Genomic DNA, 23,213 nt, shown 5'->3' on the forward strand with positions numbered 1-23,213 from the left:
CTACAAAAGGTTTTGCGACATTTTCCTGTGCTTCCTCGCATCAAGCATTTCTTTGAATGTAAGTCCATGGCCACCCTAGCATCATGGCAGGAGGAGAATAAATCTTCGGATGGTGTGCTACGGATTCCTACAGATTGCGCAGCCTGGAAACATATAGACGAAACATGGTCGGATGTTGCCAGGGAAGCTCAAAATTTGCACCTAGGCCTGGCTATGGATGGCGTAAATCCATTTGGTCAAAGATCAACATCTTACAGTGTATGGCCCATTGTCATCTTCAACTACAACATTCCCCCGTGGTTGACTACCAAGAAGCGACACCTATGGCTAAGCTTGATTGTGCCGGGGTGGTATAAAGTGAAGAATATGGATGTGTATCTTCATCCACTATTGGAAGAGCTACAGCAATTGTGGATTGGCATAGAAGTGGTGGATATGAGCCAACACACAAGTCGACGGAATGCTTTGATAAGAGGCATTCTAATGTGGACCATGCATGACTATCCCGAACTAATAGAATGCTCAAGTGATTTACACTCAAACTCAAACACTATAAATCTTGGTTTTTCTCAAGCTTATTTATTGTCATGTGTATACATGCATGGATTCAAACAAGCGGATACAGAGCATGTGTCACATGTGGACCTAGACTGAATGCAAATCGGGCGCCCTCATTGAAGAAGAAAATCTACGAAGGTCATCAAGCGTATCTTCCAGAGAATCATGTGTTACGCGACGGCTTTTTGGGAAGAGAGCCACCGAGGATGTCTGCACAAGCATGGTTAGAGCAGAAGGAGATATGTGATGACGGTTTGCCCCCAAGGATGAAGAGACTCTCTCTATAGTACGAGTTACCATATTGGCCTCGAATCATGATCAATCACTTGCTCGATCCAATGCACATATTCAAGAATGTGGTCAATCTGTTATGGGACCATCTGACCGATAAGAAAGATACTTTTGAGAGCCAGGGTTGACCTTAGAAATGTGGATTGTATGGAGCAATATTGGCTACAGACAGCATCTGATGGATCGATAAAACTCCCTAAAGTGCCATGGATTTTCAAAGGAGCCCAAGAACGCAAAGTAAAAGAGACCATTCGATCTTTGCGGACCCCCACTGGCGTAATGCACTCGCTCCGAATGTGTTTTACTAAAGAAGGAAAGCTTACCGATTTGAAGTTACACGACTAGCATAAAATGTGTCAGGTATGTTTGAAGTGGAATATATCATAGTGGGAATTGTGTAACAAATTCGTGTGTGGACTTTAATATCATTGCTACACGTGTTTTGCAGGTCCCTCTGGCTTCTTCCACTTCTTGGAACTGGATCTCTGGCCATCCAATGATTTGATTAAGATAGCTCAACATCAGACCAGCCATCTAACTCTATACTTGACCTTGAATACTTATTTATGTGATTTTAGCAAAATTATTTTGAACGTGCAAATCAAGAGACCACCAATCCATAGACAATTTATGTCAAGTTCCAAGTGTCGTGATGGGCAAACACTTTTCGCTCAGTCATGCCACTCACATTCTGTGTGTTCCCATATCGATCATGTGACACTTCCAATGGAGAAACTTGCAACTGCAAGCATTTGAGACAACGACGACCCAAATCTGAGACAAAAATGTATTGGGTTTGAGCGTGCTTTTTCGCAAATTAGAGATTGCCACCTCCAATTTTCTCATCTCAGTTTTGAAGGAGGTGCAACTTACTATTGGTGGACCGGCCACTTACTGGCACCTCCTCGTCTATATGTGATACGGAGGCGGAGTAAGGTGATCAACGACTACACCTCAAACTGCAAGATGGGCAAGATCTTGGACGTCGAATCGCCACAACAAGGGGGAGGGGTACGGCCTCGTTTCATCTTCAATGACCCGTGCTAGCGCAAGTGATTAAGGCTGAGTGCTTGGAGGTGAGATGTCGAGGGCTCGAAGGCCATCCGTGACATGGGGGGGCTCGAATATTTTTCCAACATCAAGTTTGATAACGGCAGATTTAACCTCCCTCGTTGATCCCTTCACTTTGCCCGTGTGATATAGCGACTAGAACACTATCCCTTAGCGTCACAGATAACGGATATAGCTAGTTATTGTCAAGAAATGAAATTCTGGAACGGCAATGGAGGCCAAGGTCTTCGTTTCGAGTGTGACCAAGCCGGTGAGCACCAATCTCTCTTCATCCTCACGGTGTAAACTGGCTGTAGACTTCACAAGCCAGTGCCCATCTTGCCTCCTTTCATCACGTCCTACTCCGAAGTATCACGTTTTGAGCCTCGCAAGCCTTCAGGCCGAGTTTCCTGAGCCCGACCGAGAAGATGACCCTGTAAAAGATATGCCATCAGAGCTTACATCAAATAAAGAAGATCTTTCTGTAAGTACAACCTTTGCTTGGGCTCTACACACACACACACACCCACCCATTGAGAACGCCCATTGAGAGAGAGAGAGAGAGAGAGAGAGAGAGAGAGAGAGAGAGAGAAGGGCCGTATTACTGAGTTCTCAGGGAGCCCAAGGAAGCTTCAGTCAGCCTGTCCTCAAGGGGTTGTACTAGCCAAAACATATGTACAAAACATAGGTGCAATTGCCCCTGACTCAAGGTGGCCAGTAGGAGTCATAGAGAATGAACCAGGATGGTGGAGAATAATGCCATGTAATCCAGCCCTGTGACAATGTGAAGAACGTAGTGGCATGAGCCCACCGCATCAAGAAATTGTGTTGTCGCTCCTTCACTGCCATGGAGGAGCCTGCTGAAGTATCCCCATTGGCTACGAAGAGTGTGGACTAGCTCTTTCTGTACTATTGAGTGTATCTACTGAAGTGGAAGGCTGACCACTGAAGAACAAGCAAGCATGCCTTACAAATAATCCCCAAAGCAATGGCGAACGCAGTGAAGAAAACAATCTCGTGAGTGTCCATCTCGAAAGCATGTATAGTGGCTGGGAGCATGTCCATAGTGTTGTGTCTGTAACAAGATGGTCAACAAGAAAACAAGATCCTCCTGTTCTGCCTCAAAAGTAAGGTGAACTTTAACAACCAACAAACTACATCTCAGGACACAAAGCTTGTGTGAACACCCAGCTCAAACTCCACCTCAGACCATATGAGCATGAGGGCAAACCCAAAGATAGTGGCTAACAGTCTCATCTACATGTAAGGCATATCTGGCAAAGTTACTTGGAACAGGAACGGGGAACGGGAATGGGGGGCTCCGGAACGGTACCGGAACCTGGAACGCTGGAACTCGAGAGAGGGTGTGAGTGAGACTCGAGAGTGGCTTCAAGCTTCAAGCTTGAGAGGGAGGGTGAACCGTGAGCCTCGAGAGAGTGGCTTCAAGCTTGAGACTCGAGAGTGAGGGCTATGAAAGTGTGAGGGGTGAGGGTGAGCTTTTATAGGAAAAAAGACCCCCTCCACACACACACACACTTTAAGTGTGAACCACCCCCAAAGTTCAAATGAAATGGGTGCTACCCTAAAACTGCCGCCCGTTTTTCAAATTTCAAATCTGCCGCCACGTTCCGGCCCGTTCCGCCCGGCTGGAACACTGTTCCGCTGTTACACCTGCGAACCGGAACGCTGTTTTGTTCCCGTCACCGTTTCCCCGATTGAAGAGGCTTGGAACGCCGTTTCGGTATGTCCACCCCTCCGTTCCGCCCGTTCCTTGTTACTGTGATATCTGGAGCAAGTTGGATCATTTCCAGCGCGCAGAGAGAGAGAGAGAGAGAGAGAGAGAGAGAGAGAGAGAGAGAGAGAGAGAGAGATCCTTTTACTTCTATTAGAGGCTGAAGTCGACAAATTAAATATACATGTGTGTGTCCCCCGTCTGTTGCGAAAGGACAAAAGTACAAAGTGATAAAATGTGGTTGTGTGGTAGGGGAGGAGGATCATGTAAGGGCTGCATACATGATCATGGTTGGGTTTGCTCGCATCTGACCAAATCGTTCCTCATCAATTTTGAAATGGCCAAAGTTGATACGAGGGGGAGTGACTTGTTTTGAGCTTTACATCCATAACCTCTTCTCGACCCTTCCTATTCTTCAATTGGATCTTCATGGCTTCATAATCTACCACGACGCTGTTCTGATTGTGCCAACTTTCAAGGGTTCCTAGAAGTACATCACACTTTTTAATGGCATAATGTTGGAGTCCTCATGCCCTAAGTAACCCTAAAAATGATACCTAAGCTTGCCTATGATGGGAGTTACGGCAACTTCATGCCTTGGTGCCGGCCTTCGTGTTGTTGCCGAAGAAAATTAGGGCTTCTTGATCTTATACAGGTCCGGCCTTCGTTTTCCTCTTCTTAGCTCTTTCCTTTGCCGCTTTAGAGATTTTCGGTTTGTCTTCTGGTTTTTCCTCTTTCTTAGGTCACTTTGTTAAAACATTCCCCACTTCACCATATGTGAAGCACTTTCCTTGCTTGTAGTATTTCGCCTTTTGCTCGGTAGACAAATGTGGGGTTGTGGATTTCTTTTTTTGAATCAGCTTCTTGGCTTTTTGCTTTCCTTTCGAAGCATCTTTCTCTGCAGCCTTGGACATTGGCTCGTCCTCAGCATAAGTCAAAGATCTTGACATCATGGGAAAATTGTCTCGAGCGTGAACCATAAGTTGTTGAATGCTGACAGATTTTTACTTCAAAGAGTATTGTTGGATTTCCTTTGGTCGTTATTAGGTGGTTCCATGTAGTCAAAACATCGGCTTCAAACTAGGGAGTCAACCAAATAGATGAAAACAACCTTTTAAACCTGACCTAGTTTTGATGCGCTTTTCCGTGTCGTAAAAGCGTAGACTGCCATGTCTGTGCATTCCCTTTGAAGTGGGATGCCACCTTTCGAACCTTGAGGCTTCCATAAAACTGTCTCCTAAGAAAGCGGGGTTGATCTATTGAAAAAAAGACAAGCCCTTGTGAGTATCTTCAGGCCCGAAAACCAACTTTACATTTTGACCATCGTTCTTGAATTCTTTCTTACCCTTCCTCCGCTCCAAGTTGCCATACTTTGATTCCCGAATAAAGTGATTCCTCTTTTTGCCAAAGTAGTTCCGACGGTGTAAGAATCATCATCACAGCCGCCAAAATATGAAGGAGTATCTATGTTTGAATGACGTGATATCCTATGGTTCACTCTTGATTTGCTTTTTCGGTGCTTTTGTTACCTCGGCTTCCGTCCTTCCTCGTTAGAACTGGAACTAGAAGAAGTAGGAGAACCAGAGTCGTTCTCATAGTGAACATGTCGACAATGCTTCCTTTTAGACTCCTTCAAAAGTTGACTATCAGCTGAGGTAGCCAGGGAAAGATTTAAACGTTTGTTCCTTGGGAGAGTGTTTCTTGAAATACATGATTTCATTGATCTTTTGCTCCACAGCTCAATCAATTTCTTCCGATGTCGAAAGAGAAGTCTATGTATCAAATTTCGACTTTGCTTTCACTTTAATTGCCGACTTGAGAGGAGGGTTGGCTACCTCGTGCCCCCCTCTCGTACAATTCAGGGATGGGTTGCTCCTCCAAAAATTTCACATATTTAGGATCTTTTGAATACTTCAAAAGGAAAGCACAAGTGCTTACTTGTAGTTCCTGTCAAATATCAGCAAGCTGCGGATCAAGGATCAAAGATTCTTCAAGTTGGTCATCCAAGTCCTCGTCAATCGATGTGTCATTGTTCAAATCTTCATTGCCATTGAGTTCTTCATCCTGCAAAATTGTAGATGGGAGGACTTTCCTCTCCTGGTTGGATCCTTTGTGAGCATCGAGGGTTGCCAAGTCCACCGTCATAGGGGCGTTCACCAGTGTTCACCGTCGTTTGAGGGGTGTTCACCAGGGCCAACAACATCGCCGTTGTCAGCGTTTCAAATTATGCACAGGAACGGGGGAAGATTGGTGCCACCCAAGGGAATTTCGCCTGCAAATGCTAGCGATGGCCAGGGGGGTCCCCATTGGCAGCGTCTTGCAACGCAAGAGGGGGAGTCTTCACAAGCTCTTCTCACCGCTGCTGCACGGTACAACTCCTCTTCCAAGGCTCTTTAAGAACACGGCTCTGATACCATGTCAAAGTCGATGATGTGGAGAGAGAGAGAGAGAGAGAGAGAGAGAGAGAGAGAGAGAGAGAGAGAGAGAGAGAGAGAGAGAGAGAGAGTCAGTCTCTTGAACCAATCAACCTTGGCAATGAATAACTCAATGTGTATACAATGGAGTCAAGGGGGTAACATATATACCCACCTCAGGAAATTGCCCTACCCAGACTTTGACAAATAAGTAAAATAAATACCTAAAAGCGAAAATAAATTATGGGATCACTTTGGGCAGTTCACTTGAGATGCCAAAACTCTAACAGTATCTTGGTGCGTACCATCCCTTGTCCAGTCATAGCCTATGTGGTGAAGAGTTGTGATAGTTATGTGCAAGTGATGAGGTGTATATGGAGCCAGATGAGATGTACATCATACCAAATGAGCCCCTACCTTTGTGGGGCTGATTTTTTATTTGTACTATCGCATTGTACTAGCCCTAGATGCTCCCATCTCTCCTGTGTTATGGAGCTACTTGCACACACTTCTCTAGTTCCTTTAATTCAATTGTAGTTTCACTTTGTTTCATTCTATTGCATCCATTGAGTACTTTACAAATTAGGCCACAAAAGCAAGACTAGCTTGTATTTGAAGAGTCACCCAAACTTCCAGTACTATGACTGTCAATGAAAGTGCACAATTTTGCTCTTCGCAATAGCAAATATTAATGTTGGCATCAAGTTTATCTATCTCCGCAAAAGCTAGTGTCCTGTTGTGTGTAAATTTGTTGTGGAATCTTTTTTATGTAACGAGGTGGACTTTGAGGTTTACTGTAAGATCTAAAGATTATTAAGTTTTTTTCCATTCGAGTTAGGTAGGCAATTTTGTTGTGTGTGGGAATAAAATGATGTCTCGTTAAATAACACTTCTGGAAAAACCTGTTTTCCCAACTTTCAGCAAGGAGAATTAAGCTTAACAGATATTCATAGAGTGTTGGTGGCTCCTCTTGAACACTTGAAAGAGTCATGGAACCAAGTCTCGGAGCTATCGAGAGAGCAAGGTGAAGTGACAAGAAGGCGGGTGTTGGGACCCATGTTCATGTCTCTGGTCTGCCTTCTTGGAAGTTCCACAAGAGATGCCCATGCTCTTGTGCGGGCCTTTATTGATGCGTCGAAGGAACCCAGCAAGCCCTTCGATGCCACTGACAAGCGACTACAGGACGCCGCATCTACATTCCAGAATGCCTTAAATGCCACCACAGTATGTCTCTGTTGTTTTATGCGAATACCAATGTCCACTGGCACTGCAACTTGTGTTGTTCATTGCGAATATGCAGGTCGTTGAAGAAGAGCAATTATGGACTGAAGTCATCAATAAATATGGATCCCTTGAGGCTGAGTGGGTTGCAGATATTGTCTCAAGAGCTTATGGAAATAGGGGGAATGCTCGCAGTCGGCAGGTGCACGTACATCATGTGATTTAGGTTGTTTTTTGTATAATGTGCCATTGTTTTATGGTTCTTAAGGGCTTGGATTAATGCAGGGAAAGCTGGAGGAGGCCTTAGAAGATTATGACAAGTCAATCATGCTTGCTCCGTGGGTAAACAAGACTGACTTGTTTGTCTTATAAACTTAATAACAATAAAAGGAATCCTTTTTTTATGACAGGAAATTTCTGTGTCGGGTTGTTTGTAACATGGTATTGTGGGGCAGCGGTAGTAACATTTGCATTACCTCGTGCTTTGCTTTGGTTGCTGAAGCAGGTATGCAGTGGATCCAGTCTTAAATCGTGGTGTCGTTCTTGAGAGTCTGGGGAGATACGATGACGCCTCAGCTGACTATGTTGCGGTTCTTCGAGCACAACCGAAGGATCCTGCTGCTTGGAATAATCTTGGGAATGTGAAGGTTTTAATAAATTTTTGAACTCAGAGTCTATCTTTACAGTCTTATTTAGGTGAAGTGGATGTTGTTGTGATTATGTTTTATTTATTCTTTTGAAACCTGCATGATGCTTATTGCTTTTCTTGTTTCCTAGGCAGCACAAAACAGATGGGATGATGCATTGATAGGTTATGCCAAAGCAGTGGAGCTAGCTCCTGCTTTTTCTTTTGCTGCTGCAAATTATGCATTGGTTCCTCCCTTTCTCTGCTTATCTTGGGTTTTTTTTTTAGAGAAGTTGTTTGAGATGAGCAAAATGCATTGCACACGCCACATCTCCAGGGTTACCCATTTGCTGATGTGTCCTTACTTTGCATCTTTCTTTTGTGTAGGCACTTTATCAAGTCGGCAGAGTGAATGAAGTAGTCAGGCAGTTCTGTTCTCTTCTTCGAAAGTATCCTGAGGTTGTTATTAGCATCCTCTTGCGCATTGATTGTTTCCTAGTAATGGTCCATGAAATGATTTGAGGATATATCTTTCATGTTTGAGAGCATCTTTAAGGCTTCAAGTAGTATCCGGTTTTTCTGTGTAAACGCTATCTGGTTTTTCTCTGCGTAAAGGCTATCTGTTTATGACAAAATAACTAGCAGAGCATCGGACCCTGTGTAGGGATCGACCGGTCCACCCATGCACTTCCGCTCTACTACAGACAAAGAGAATTTCACTTCGCCGAGAGCGAGCCAGAACACCTCCATCCTACCTGAGCCAGACATAGGTGAGGCCGCTTAGCTTCCCTCCATGAACCCGAGCTCTGAAAGGATCCCAAATACCAGCAGGTGGTAGGGTATCAACACCAACTATTCCAGTTTAGGCGCCCCGCCTCTTCGATACCCAGCACCGGGTGTTTAGGAAAAGCCAAGGCAAGATCCCCGATGCGTTAGCCATCTAGATCATTCAACCCCTGATGCACTAACCATGTAGATGAGCCTAACAAAAAGAAGAAGACCTAAGCAACACTCCTGATCCAGCAAAGCCCCAGGTGAGCGACCCTTTAGTCTAAGGCTAAGCAATGTAGGTGATCCTAGTCTTGTAGCGACGCTGCCATGAGAAACATAACACATGAGTCCAATCACAATAGCACTTCTCAGATGCACAAACAATCCTTTTCCAAACAGTTAGATTGTACAGGGTCTCTACCCTTACACATCTACCATAAACCATCTTGATCCCTTCATGATCCAATCTAAAAACCGTAACCCATAAACCATAATCCAACCACATCACACGGGTGAGCTCTCCACCCTACTTGGGTGAGGCACGACCAATCCTGCATAACCACTTTAGAACATAATATGGTTGCAAAAATTTCGGTAGCATAACCCAATCTAAAAAAAAAAAACCATAAGCCACACCGGCTTCCACCATAAAATATCAACCATAATCCATGAGGGAATCACACTGAACCAACTCTCACACTTGGAATTTGACATCCCCTGCAATCAATCAGAGTCTACACACATGTGACCCTTAAGATGTGATTCTTTCATACATAAAAAGAGTTCGATCAGCGAATAATCATGATATAAAAATCCAATTTTTGACAACATTCAACCATGCAAAGTTGATGCATCACATCTGCACTTCACCACTCCAACACATAGAGCTAGTTTTCGACCTAAAAAGGTGGAAAGCAATCATAACCATGCATATGAGGCATCCACATCAATCCATGAGTTTCAATTCATCATATGATAACATCCCAACACCATAAAACATGATGCAAAACAACTCCGACTTGTAGGTCGATCATTATTTCCTTCAAGTAAATCGGCAAAGTTTTACAAGTTTTAGTGTGAATACTTGAAAATCTTTGAATTTTGACCCAAAAACAAAAGAGCTTTAGGTGTGCCCTCATTGGCTTCACTTATGAAAATTGTTTTTGGGAAGCCCTAACTCGATTGATAAACATTGGTGTGAATACTTTGATCCAAAGATAATTTCTTGTGAAAAATTTCATAGGAACTACTTTCGATGGTCATCTTTGAATGGATACAACAAATAATGAAATACCAAGAGACATAGCAACGCTTATCTCCACATTAAATATAAACAAGCAAATCTCACACCGCGTAGCCACAAACATTAACTCCAAGCCATGAAAGGGGAGAGGATGGGGGAAGAGAGATAGAAATGTAATAAAATGTTATATTAAACGTCTTCAAAATTCCATGAGATCAAATGAATACAATCATTGCGGATCTAAACCAATGTGTGGGTACATAAATAAAATTAAGTAAACCGAAAGACTGAAAGTAAAAGTCTAAAATTGGCGGAGTAAACCATTACCATCATCCTCATTGCGTGAGAATGATCGGCAAGGACGTATGTCAGATAAAATATGGCACTGAAGAGCCTCGTAAATGTTCACCTCTATAGGTAGCAGTACTGGGAGGGAAAAGAAAGAGCGAAATGAAATGAAATGTTATATGACCCGTTTTTCAAAAGGGCTACGGGACCAAACAGATACAATCCTTATGAATCGAATATAATGTCTGGGTACAAAAATAAAATGAAGCAAAGTGAAAATAATAAATTGAAAGCCTAAAAACACATCCATATTATCGTCATCATCAATGCCTGAAGATGCCCGATAGCGGCCTGTTGTCACTGAGAGTCTGGAAGAGCTTCGTCGAGGTCCGCTTTTGTACCAAGTCAACGCGGAGAGAGAGAGAGAGAGAGAGAGAGAGAGAGAGAGAGAGAGAGAGAGAGAGTTTTGATAAGGCTAATTAGCCTATTCTTGGCATTCAGTTGGCTTCACAGAGAGTCGTGAGGGCGAGAAAGATAGTGAAAGTCCATAAAGTGATGTTGTAGATTACTTGGATTTCTTCTCATGGGGATAGAGCGTGTAGTTCTCCTCTGCAGTTCAAGATGTGGGTGGCAAAGGTAGCTATGGAGTTGTATGCTCTGGATTTTACGTGAAATCAGGCTTCTTAGGTGCTTGCGACATCCCAACATTGTCGAGATTAAGCACATCATATTACCGCCTTCATCTAGGGAGTTGAAAGATATATAGGTGGTCTTTGAGCTTATGGAATCTGATCTGCACCACATTGTCAAAGCCAACATTGTCGAGATTAAGCACATCATATTACCGCCTTCATCTAGGGAGTTGAAAGATATATAGGTGGTCTTTGAGCTTATGGAATCTGATCTGCACCACATTGTCAAAGCCAACAATGATCTCTCTCCAGAGCACTATCGGATAATTTTGTATCAGCTCCTCAAGCTTTGAAGTTTATCCACTGTGGTACTTCCCTTCACAAATTTTATCAGAACGGGAAGAGTTTCTCCTTTACACGTGGTGGCAGCATGTCGATCCTCTGCATGATGATGGTTGGCAGAAAGATCATAGGTCACGAGGACCACTACCCTTGACGATATGAAACGGTTGGCGGGGTTTACTACGAACTGCCGGTGGAACTTCAGTATTGGACGGTCATTGTACTGTCCCGCGGATGCGGGGCTATCAAGAACGATTGGAAGACTGTAGTTGGTGAGAGACTGCATGTTGCTGAGAGAGCGAGAGAAGAGAGAAATAAGTTGGTGATCCTTTGCGGCTCTCAAAGTGGAATATGGCACAGGGCACTGTTGTGTGGGGTCATTTTTGAAGAACCAGGATCAAGGTGCTCCAGTCGTGCATGGCGGACTACGCCGAGAGACAGAGAGAGAGGTTTAGTTGGTAGCTTGGGTGGCCGCCGTTTGGGTTTGTGCATGCAGATATGGTGGGTAGCATGTGGTGCGGAAGCGGTTCGCATCTCTCAGTTAAGAATGTGAGAGGGAGAGATTTCGTAAGTGATAAGGGCCTGCATGGGGGATGGCCAGGTAGGTGCAATTGGTTGATAGAGTGCAAAACGCACTGGTCGCGACGAAGATCAGAGAGAGAAAGGTAGTGGTCAAGAGAAAGGGTGACATTGGCCTTTGCATGCATGCTGGGATGGTGAGTGGTTGGGGAAAAAAGAAACAAACAAACTCTGACGCCTGCTAATCATGTCGTGGAGGCATGCAGATCTCGTGGTGTACATGCGGCTGCAATGGATCTACTGTGTCGTCATTGCTGCAGCATGCCTATGGTGGGAGGGTTCCCATACTAAAAAATAGATTTAAAAAAAACAAATCCATTTTCTGCTCTTACTTCATAGATCCTTTAGGATCGTTTCCTACCACCTTAGATCTATAGCTCCGTGAGAGATATTCATGAGAAAAAAGATGTCTCCCTTCAGGCCGATTCATTCAAACATCCTTCTTCAAGCTTCGCTAGTCCACAATTGAGAGGTCTGCCTTCACTTCGTCTTGATCATTAAATTATACTAAAGCTTGTGAAACGTCTTCGTCATCTTCTTCCTCAAGGTCAGGTAAAATTGAAAGGCTCTCTTTGTATTATTCCTACGATATTAAATCCTTTTCGAAGTCATATTCTTCTGCTTATTCTTCTAGGTTTTTTCTAAATGTCATGAATAAGTGCAATTATGACAACTTAAATTGTTCCCTCCCTATAAGATTAATCGCATGAGTCCCTGGTATTGATTATTACACTCAAATTTATCATAATTAAGATCTTAAGTATACTAGTCATATGATAAATTACACTAAGTAAGCAAAATTTTATTTGACCATGAGAATCTATAATTCCTAAACAATCCAAACACATTAACGATCTTAGGAGATTAAAAATAAACATGCACATACAACTTAAACTAGAAAAATATAGGTCAAAGTAAGCAGAACTTATCTTTGATCATGGTAATTTTCCATTGCGAAGGTTGTAGAAAGCCCAAGAACGCAGACTTTGCTATGATACCACTGCTACAACGGAAGTCGTGGTTGCCCTGCAAAATACGTAAATAACACATTGTAATCCATGAAAAGCACAAATCGGCATACTTGGCACAACCCATAGCGTGTATGCAACACCGTACTTGAACAAAGAGAGACATAGAGCAGTAGAGAGATAAAAGAAGCCCGCAAGCGCAACTCCTAGAGCGGAGTGCTACGCCGGCACAACGAGAGAGAAGAGGGAAGAGGAGAGAAGAACAACGCAAACACTAGGCGCAATCTCCCCCCGTGCAAGAGTGACCATTTCCCTCTTGCACGTATTTCATTTATAGATTTCTTCAATGGTCAATGTGAGTACAAACTTGCCGGCCGGTCATAAATGGCCAAATCTCATAAAGAGCACTTGAATAATAAAATGTAAAATATATATTTCCATTCGCACAGGCCTAGCTGGGTCTAGTCTTTTCCACCTGTCAACTGCAATAAATCATAAATATAATTTCTAGAATACATACCTTTTTTTGGAATAGAGTTATCGATAGTAGTAACCCCAAAGAGATCAGCATCAACATGGAGGAGATCGTCATCACTCTTTCCCTCTTCTGTATCTATGTAGCCTTCATCATAGGTTGACTCTATTTCGTATCCGTAGCTTGTTGTAGAATCATCTCCCTCATCCTTCTCCATGGGATAACAGCAACTCTCCCTCGTCCGTAGATCAAGCATCACCTATCTATCATTCTCTTTATCAAATAAAGTAAATACCCCTTTTCCCCAATCCTGCTTGGCCCCCATTGCAAGAAGCCATGGTCTACCCAATATGATAGGGTAAGCATTGTCGCCAGCTTTCATAACAAAAAAATCAATAAGGCATTCAACACCCATAACTTTTACCTTCACAGCCTGTGCTATGCCCAAACACCTGGCCTTGGTATGGTTGGCCATCCTCATTCTCACATTAGATCTTACCACTGCTTTAACTCCTGTATCCTTCATGGCGGATTCGGTCATGACACACACTTGGGCCCCTCCATCAATGTATGCTTGTACATGCATCTTTTTTTCAATAAGAGCATCAACAAGTGGAAGCACATCCGCTGGACTCCCAACCCTCAATGCTAGATTCCCCACACTATGCATTCTCGTTTTGTCCCGTGTGGCAGCCTGGTGCTAGCACTAGTAGACCATTGACGTTGCAATTTAGGATTTAAAGCAAGCAGCTGACCGAAAGTAATATTAGCCTTTTGGTTCTTGACATCACTCACCAAGTCATATTCGGGATGATCCCTTCCAAGTTGGTAGTCGGATTGCTTGATTTTACACCTCCTTCTTCTTTTGCTTGTCTCTGCCTACTCTCTACCTTAGCTGAATTTGCCTTTGCCTTTCTGAGCTCTAGTCTCTTGCTCTGTCTCCATCTCTCTTCCTTCACGTGCTCTCTTGTTGGCCAAAACATCTACTACCTGTTCATTGACTCCACTTATATTAACACGATGAGCTTCTTCATTACCTTGAGGGGAAAGAGGTACAAGATTGTCACACTACTGCTCTCTTTGCCCGTTGAGTTGCCCTTGTCCTCTTCCTCTTCCAAATAGTGGATACATACCTCCTCTTTCCCTTGGTGGATGTGGGCAAACCGGTGTGTAGTGACCTTCGCCGCAATTATAGCAACGACCAGGTAGCTGCCTAGCTCTTCCTCTACCCGCTCTATGTTGCCCTCTGTCCATCACACTCAAACGAAGCTCTTGCATTTGTTTCCGATAAATCTTGAACAGTACGTACCCAGTGTTGAGGAATAGCTTCCACTCCACGATTCGCTTGATCCTCTGCACAAACCGCGCCTTGAGAGCTCGGTGGTTGCTCGTATCCCATCATACTTTGTTCGATCTTCTTCTTGATCTTCTTTCTCTTTGCTTGAGCAATTGTGACAGCACCGTTGTAGTTCTTGGGGCTTTCAAAATCCACCCTTTCTCGTACCTTGGGATGTAGGCATGACATAAATTTGTCCATCTTGAAATAGTCGTCGTTGGCCAATTGCATTGATGTGGCTAGTTCTGCCCAACATTCTTCAAACCGATTAAGAAAAATATTAAATTCTTCACTTACATCTTGCCTGAGAGCTTTCAGGTTCGCGTCCATATCCATAGGTGATACTTCCTTTCGAAAATTTGTAAGAAACTGGCCCATAGAGCCGGCCAGGCTTGTCTCACGGCTCACCCTGTAATGTATCAAACCATGCTTTTGCCTTGCCTCGTAACACCAATGGTATAGTGTCCAGTGTCCATCTTGATGTCTTCATTAGGCATCCGCAATGATAGCATGTATAATTCAAAGTCTGTAATCCAATCGACTGGATCCTCGTCACCTGTGAAAATAGGGCCATAGCTTCGAGAAGCCATGTTATCCTTCGGTTGCTCTTTGCACTGTCTTCTTCAACGCAATCAACGAGTCCTCATTGGAGGCACCACTGATGGAATGGGGGAAGAATGAAACCCGTACAACATGTTGTAGACCTGCCTCTTTATAGCTCAGCAGATATCCAACACCCCAAACCACAGAAACAGACACTTAATACAACCCAATTTACAAATTCCTATTGTATAGACTCGCTCTCGGACACCACCCATGACACACACTCACAATCAATCACTTTTTTTCCCTCATACACCTAAACAATGAAACTCAATCACATAGATACTTATACCTTGAACATGTTTTAGCTCATACCTGCCATACCACTCCCATCCCCTCATGTAATCTATCTCACTCTTTCTTGGCACGCACACGCACGTAACTTGGGGGCGACACATGCACACAACCAAGCCGAGGCACGAGATGTGTTTTGGTCTACTGAAAGTCAATTTCTATGCCAATTTAGCAGTTTTTGACTTGGATCTATATTCAGTGGTTTAGACTTTTATGTTTGTATACACCTGAGGATCTCACAGATGAAATCTGGTCAAAATCTGACACTTAGGTACACCGATCGCGATTGTAGTTTGGATCCCAAATCAGACCAAATTTGACATACTTGTAGACACTGATGTTTTAAGGCTATCCCCCAAGTCTTTTTGCATTTGGATCACCAAAAGTCAAGATTTTACAGTTTTTGGGTCTGTCAGGCTAGTTTTACCCAAGTGGCCTGATTTCCTTGATTTTTGATGTTTTTGGGTGTGGTTGCTTTAGACAAACTTGTTTCGAATCTTATCAGGAAGGCACATGTCAAATCTTGTACAATTCTGACACTGAGGTACACCGATCGCGATCGTAGTACCAGAGCCAAATCTGATGAAATTTTGTCTGCTCCCTCTGACAAGTGTTTCCCAGTGTTTGGTGCTACCACTTTGTGATTTGAATCAATTTCAGCTCTGTTTGGTCAGACTTTCAAAATTTCAGAGTCTTATGGCCCTTTTGCCAAAGTTATGGTTTTCTGGTGTTTTTGACTCTATCTTTTGCCCCAAATCTGACTGAATGCGATTTACTTATCCTACTCCTAAGTACAAAAATGAAAGAACATAAGAAAATGAATCAAACAAAACAAACAGGATAAAAAACGGATGATGGATTAGTACTCAATCAATACAAAGAAATTTGAAGAGTAAAAATGCTTAAAGCAAACTCACTCACAACTCCCTATATCTCTCAAGAGTAGGTCTAGCCAGTCCACCGACCCTAGACTCCACTAAGCACTAAACCCCTGTCTAGATGCTTCACTGAAATGTAAATGGAATGGAAAATTATCTTTTGGAACAATAAGAAAACTCTGAATACGCACTCGTTCACTCATCACCTAAGATTCATTCCCCGGCAACGACGCCAATGTTTGCGGGTTGTCGCGACGAACGTCCATAGCATAGCTCTCAAGCATCAACATAAAATTATCGATACAGGGGAAGCGACTCGTATGAGGCATGGAAACTCACTAGGGTGTCAATCCTAATGAAGTGAACTCGAAGAGATGCAACTACTAACTCTACAGGAAAATCAATCACACTAAATCCAAGTAATCTGCCTATGTCCTTCTACACAGCTCTACAGTCATCACGCCCGTTCACCATGCAAATCATATTGGAATCGCACGAAACTTGAATGGAAGCTACAGGGGACTATCAGGAACATATTCTAACACTGTCACAGCATTCTGGGAAGGTACAACGATCACGATCAATCATCCCAAAGTACGCAAAAACAGTAAACAGATGATCCTAAAGGGTCGTTTTTGGGTCCCTAAAGCCTCTCCTAGGGTCAAAACAACATAGAAACACTCAAAACAACGATTTAAGGCCTACACGGATGCGTTTGAAACCTACTGAATCTTGAATGCTTACACTTGAATGGAAGAGCAGAGTAAGAGGAACACAATGCAAGAAAGAAAACTGAATTTGGATTACCGATATCGGGGGAATGTGTTCGAAACGTGAGCCGGGCAGGCGCCGGGCCTCTGGCTGTGGGAGGTGTGAAAGAGAGAGAACAAGAACAAAAGATGTAATTGAATCTGGAAATCACCGTAATCGTCAATTAATTGATTAATACATCTGAGTACACCTTAATCTTTAGCCAAGGCGGGCTGTTAACAGTGCCGACACTTGGGTCATCGCTAACCAGGAGTTTAAGCTCCCGCTTTACAGAATTAACCGGGCCCTTAACGACACCGGACTTATCAGAATGTTAAATCAATTTCTAGGTGATGACGGTTATGGAAATGTCCTCCTGTCGCTTTATACTGTCTTTGAATTACCTGCTTCAATTGCCTTCAAGAGCGCTCTGCAATGCTCCTTTTCCTTGCTTAACCTTGTTTTCTCCTTGCCTTTTTAATCACGTTCGCTCATCTTATGCTCGATGAGAGAGACTTCATTTTTGGTTTGCCCTTCGATATGTCTTTCTTGCCTTGGCTTGCTTCGATCTTGGTTGCTTGTTTTATCGACTTTGCTTGGAATCCCTTCTTCTTGTCTTTACCTGCTCAAGCCTCGAGGGATTCGACTGCCCAAGCTCGTCTTCTTCTTCTTCGAACAAGTCTCCTTTTTCTTCGTTGATGCTTGCTATCCTCCTTGCTCGTTGCCCTTCTCCATCTCCCTTTTCTTCTCAAGGGCGAGAGAGAGAAAGAGAGCGAGAGAGAGAGAGAGTAAGAACTCTTCTCGAGTATATGATGGAGAGAGAGAGATTCTCCATGCTCCGAGCCCTCCCTGCCTTGGCTTCGTGCCTCTCCTCCTTCCTTTTGTCTTCAACAACCCGTCTTCACGCCCTACTCGCCTTGGTGCTCCTCACCTGCTTGCCTTGGTGCTCCCTTTCGTTCATCTCCTTGTTTTCTTTCCCTCGTTGGCTTGCCAATTCATTGCTATTAGGCCTTTGGGCGGCTCTTTTTCCATAGATTGGGCAGCCATGATGCTCCATTAAGCGGCATGGTTACTTGCAAGGGCACCACATTCGGCATGCATAGAGGCCAAAGCATTGCCAAGAAAATGTTTCTCCAGTAGCCATGGCTAGCTAAGCTTATCCCACAATCAATACGCCCCATGAGACGACATCTCGGACTATGAGCTCATCAAGTGCTTTCGTACTGACACCACTTTTAGCATGCATAATCTAGCATGACATTTTAATGCTTCTCAAGCTCAATACACTTAGCATAATTATCATCCAAGCCACTGAGCACATCAGTCGCATCTTCATTAGCTGGTCATGAAATACAATTTAATTGAAGCACCAGTTAATAGTGCACTGCAAGAGATGAAATACCGAACAAGATTCCGATTCCCAAATCCTGACTGAAGCTCAAAATTTCCCAGATGACACTCCGTACGAGCCGACCAGATTGTTACGGAACCGGCCCCCGGTGAATCTTTAATGGGCCAATAACTTGGCAACCGTAAATCCAAACACCGATCTGAAAAGACTGACGCTCTCCGGAAAGTGAGCACTTGAGGCCTGTGCATTCATTTCAATTATATTAACTCAATTGCAGTTGCCCAATCAATCGACTTAAACTTCAAAGTGCCATAACTTCTTCACCGCCGTGACTCCAATCGAGGAGCCGTAAAGACAGGCCGGTAGAGCACTTCAAGCAATACCGTTCTAGATCATAATCTCTCATCTATGGTCACTGCAAGTGTACTCATTTTTAGCATCGTTGAGGCATTAGTTGGCCCTTCTAAGCCGCATATGGCATACATTAATCATTAAGCTTGGCCTATTATCAAGCCCTGATCACTGCTCACTTAATGTGTAGGCTTCAAAGAAGATTAGCTTGCATTTCTCTGCTCTTTTTCTTTACATGGAAGCGGAGCTGCACGACATTCACCCCCTCTGAACCTGCATAGCCTCCGGTCTGTGCCAATAGCTCTTCAATCTACATCGGCTACAGGTACCTTAAGCTCCTTACCATCATCAGACTCACGTAATTAGTAAACTTATGAAAAATGAAATAAGGCTTATACCCTATCATCAATGTCCTAGCTTAATCATTAGGTAGCTGTCCATCAAAATTCTCTGAACTATATCTGTCGTATCTTCAAAGCATTCAATCATGGATAACTTGCTTAGTGAACTCCGCCAGACTCAAGTGCTCTAGTTAATGATGCACACGGCTTGACCATTAAGCTCTCTTTAAGGAACCCTGTCAAGCTCAAGTATGCCTTACTCTGTCTGCACACAGAATGGCCGTCAAGTCCTTTACTTCAAGTTCTGTTAGCAGAACCAACTCAATAGATGTGAAGATACTTCATCAATTATCCAAAGAAGTCAATTGGAAGCCAACCATGTAATCCTATTGACTACATAACCAAAAACTCTTCTGACTCGGCATAATCTAGAAAACAAAATCTTATACCATGCAACCTGCTACATCAGATAAGTGGTACTCTTCAAATCAACAACTTTGCACATTATTAGCCCCCGGGATCAAACGGGAAACCAATCCTCTGTCCCACTGTGAGCATTCCTTTAAAAAATTTGCACCATCCTTTAGGATCATAGGGAATATACAATAATTTCCATTCATTATAGCATAAACATACGTTAACCCATAAATATTCATTCAAACCGCCTGGATCATATGGCATATAAGTCAATTGCCCAGGATCATGCATATATCTGTCACCTCCTGGGTCAAAAGCTAGCTCAACATCCCCTACATCATAGGGTAACATCAAATTCCATATAGCATCAGGTAGCACCAGATACTGCCATATCCCCTGTGCAACTGGCTCATCCAATTGTTGATCATAAATCACAGGTAAAATCATTGGCAGTGCACCTTCACTCTCATTAGTATTGGAATCCCAATCATGCATATCTGAATACATCAAGTCTCTGATAAAATCCTCTTCATTAAGCTCAAAAGATGCATTTGAAAGCAATTCTCTATCTTGCAGAGGCTCAAAATCAAGTAGAGCATCATCCAACAGCTGCATAAGATCATCATCCATTGCATCTGAATAAACATGCTCATGCATGAATTTGGATTGATTGGTATCCTTAGCCTTTTTATTTGAGAACCCTTCCAAGGCTTCATCCAATAAGCACATAAGATCTAGGTCCACCGCTTCAGAAGGTTCCTCAATCCTATACATCTCAGGTTGCTGTAAACTAAGATTTCCACATGTGGCATGCATACTAAATGCATCTGCTGTAAACTGCTCTTTAAGTCTTTCACCCTCAGCTAAATATCTTTGCACTTCTGTAGCACAAAGTTCAGCATGCACATTGAAAATTTTATCTACTGCCCTGTCTGTATCATCGGCACAATGAAACCAGTCATATTCATCAACAAGAGACTGCACTTCACTATGCACCCCCTCTGAATCAGCATCATCAAGTTCATGATCATTTTGCCATAGTGTGGGTCCTGTCTCACAAATACTTGATAGAGAAGAAGTTTGCTCCCTCTCTAAATCACCAGCATCAAATTTAGGATCAGTCTTCTAGATCGGTAGCTCTAGGTCACAGAAACTTGTCAGCAGCAGGAGCAGAGAAGGAGTCTGCACCCCCTCTGATTCATCATCATCACATTCAAGTTCAGTTTTCCAATTTGGTAGTTGTGCTTCACAAAAACTTGTCATTGAAGGAGTCTGCACCCCCTCTGAATCAAGCACATACTCTTGCTTAGCCAAGTCCTCAAAATCTGGTACATCCAAATTCGGCAAATCTGGTATATCAAAATCCGTGGTCTTGGTGCTCTCAACAGCAGCCGTGCTTTGACCTATAATATCTGTATCATTAATTAACTCTTTGGCAAAACATGTACCAGTATCTTCAATCACCTCTATGGTAGAATCTGTACGAGAAAAATTTTGCTCTAATTCTAGTTCAATAGCAAAAGTATTAGCTGTAACTGAATCTTTTCGCATGTCTACCTGAATATGAGTGCACCCATTCACCTATACATCTTCTTGAGCTTTAGCCAATTCATTGTCTTGATCCCATGATTTCTTTTCTTCCTGTACTACAGGTGCATATTCTTTGAAAAATTCATTCTGTGTATCCCGAACTGCATGTGTAGATTCTTTGAAAAATTCACCCTACGTATCCTGAAGCTATAAAGCCTCACCCTCAAAGACTTCTACTTCATGCACAACATCTGCAAAACCCAACTTCTCATACACAACTTCAACTATGTCTTCATCATTAGCCTGTAAGAAGGTACCATCCTGCACAATCAACTCATCAATCTCAGCTTCTAACTTTAATCGTACTTGTCCTCCAATATCCATGAAGTCTGGTAGACTTGAACTCTGTTCTTGATAGATTTCATACTCCTCATAACGTGCTTGCGCAATAGCCCCTTTGAAATACTCCCAGACGTCGTTGCAAGCTCTAGTAACCTCTTGAATCCGCTCCTTCAAATCTAAACTCACTAACTGCTCAAAATATTTGATCATCAACTCTTCTGGTATCCCTCTTACCTTGGTCTCCAGCTCGTAGCACTCTGGATCGTATCCATCAAAGAGCGGTCTCTCGTCGTATATTGCATCTAAAGCTTCATCCATCCGATTTTTCTTCTTTACAGTCTCTATATCAAGCAGAGATCCTTGCACCAATTGAAGCATCTTTGCAAAATCTGGAATTGTTGACTTATCATCAAACCCGTTCGCACTTAATTCTGCAATCATCTTCATCATCTGCTCTAAAATCTCCATCTTTACCTCCCACCCCGGCTCGTTTCACGTCGGGTTAACCAAAGCTGTTGGGGGATATGTGTTCGAAACGTGAGCCGAGCAGGCACCGGGCCTCTTGCTGTGGGAGGTGTGAAAGAGAGAGAACAAGAACAACAGATGTAATTGGATCTGAAAATCACTGTAATCATCAATTAATCAATTAATACATCTGAGTACAACTTAATCTTTAGCCAAGGCGGGCTGTTAACAGCACCGCCACTTGGGTCATCTGCTAACCAGGAGTTTAAGCTCCCGCTTTACAGAATTAACTGGGCCGTTAACGACACCGGACTTATCAGAATGTTAAATCAATTTCTAGGTGATGACGGTTATGGAAATGTCCTCCTGTCGCTTTATACTGTCTTTGAATTATCTGCTTCAATTGCCTTCAAGAGCGCTCTGCAATGCTCCTTTTCCTTGCTTAACCTTGTTTTCTCCTTGCCTTTTTAATCACGGTCGCTCATCTTATGCTCGATGAGACAGAGACTTCATTTTTGCTTTGCCCTTCGATCTGTCTTTCTTGCCTTGGCTTGCTCCGATCTTGGTTGCTTGTTTTATCGACTTTGCTTGGAATCCCTTCTTCTTGCCTTTACCTGCTCAAGCCTCGAGGGATTCTCCTGCCCAATCTCGTCTTCTTCTTCTTCTTCTTCTTCTTCGAACAAGTCTCCTTTTTCTTCGTTGATGCTTGCTATCCTCCTTGCTCGTTGCCCTTCTCCATCTCCCTTTTCTTCTCAAGGGCCGAGAGAGAGAAAGAGAGCGAGAGAGAGAGTAAGAACTCTTCTCGTGTATATGATGGAGAGAGAGATCTTATCCATGCTCCGAGCCCTCCCTGCCTTGGCTTCGTGCCTCTCCTCCTTCCTTTTGTCTTCAACAACCCGTCTTCACGCCCTACTCGCCTTGGTGCTCCTCACATGCTTGCCTTGGTGCTCCCTTTCGTTCATCTCCTCATTTTCTTTCCCTCGTTGGCTTACCAATTCTCCCCTTTTCCTGCTTGCCTCGAATCCCCTTTACCATGCAAAAAATCCCTATTATTAGCATGCCTTTACTAGGCAGTGGCGCCGGTGCTTATGACGTGGCGAGGGAACCAGTGTGATGACGTGGCAGATGAGATCTAGACCTCCGCCAAATCCGGTGCTAGCAGGGCCGAACTGGAGCGCGAGGATGCCCTGAGCATTTTTCGTCCTGTGGCGGCGCCATCCGAGCATCCTACTTGCCGGCGCGAGCGACTCTCTCCCTGTTGCGCCCCCTGCACGCTGTTCACTGTCATGCTTTTCCTTTTTTTTTTCCTTGCTTTGCTTACACACTTAAGCCCTTAATTAATTAAGTGGGCGGCCCTTACTTGGTT

At 43.5% G+C, this 23,213-nt stretch overlaps 1 protein-coding gene and 1 pseudogene across 5 annotated transcripts; one reads left to right on the forward strand and one right to left on the reverse strand.

Annotated features, from left to right (window-relative positions):
• The first annotated feature begins 2,080 nt into the window (after positions 1-2,080).
• Positions 2,081-8,450, forward strand: LOC147438764 (uncharacterized). 5 transcript variants are annotated; one of them, XR_015184516.1, is made up of 7 exons: positions 2,081-2,383; positions 6,967-7,269; positions 7,346-7,468; positions 7,552-7,604; positions 7,772-7,913; positions 8,048-8,139; positions 8,279-8,450. XR_015184516.1 is itself a non-coding variant. In XM_086484748.1 (7 exons), exons 1-7 carry the CDS (start codon positions 2,132-2,134, stop codon positions 8,411-8,413), a joined length of 1,104 nt encoding a protein of 367 aa, XP_086340874.1. In that variant the 5' UTR covers positions 2,083-2,131; the 3' UTR covers positions 8,414-8,450. The 5 variants fall into 5 exon arrangements, 2 of the variants coding, with proteins under 2 accessions (XP_086340875.1, XP_086340874.1); XR_015184517.1 differs by having other exon boundaries at positions 7,772-7,962; positions 8,044-8,139; positions 8,279-8,418; XR_015184518.1 differs by having other exon boundaries at positions 7,772-7,962; positions 8,279-8,418.
• A 5,387-nt stretch (positions 8,451-13,837) lies between these two features.
• On the reverse strand, positions 13,838-14,756 carry LOC147438765 (uncharacterized; annotated as a pseudogene).
• Positions 14,757-23,213: the final 8,457 nt, after the last annotated feature.

This window comes from Adiantum capillus-veneris, chromosome 16 (genome assembly GCF_014529385.1).
Source record: "Adiantum capillus-veneris isolate H3 chromosome 16, ASM1452938v2, whole genome shotgun sequence".
NCBI lineage: Eukaryota > Viridiplantae > Streptophyta > Polypodiopsida > Polypodiales > Pteridaceae > Adiantum > Adiantum capillus-veneris.

Coding starts and splice junctions, on each gene's coding strand:
- LOC147438764 (XM_086484748.1), top strand. CDS start 2,132: ATGGAGGCCAAGGTCTTCGTTTCGAGTGTGACCAAGCCGGTGAGCACC. Junction 7,270..7,345: donor ATGCCTTAAATGCCACCACA/GTATGTCTCTGT, acceptor GCGAATATGCAG/GTCGTTGAAGAAGAGCAATT. Junction 7,605..7,771: donor AAGTCAATCATGCTTGCTCC/GTGGGTAAACAA, acceptor TTGCTGAAGCAG/GTATGCAGTGGATCCAGTCT.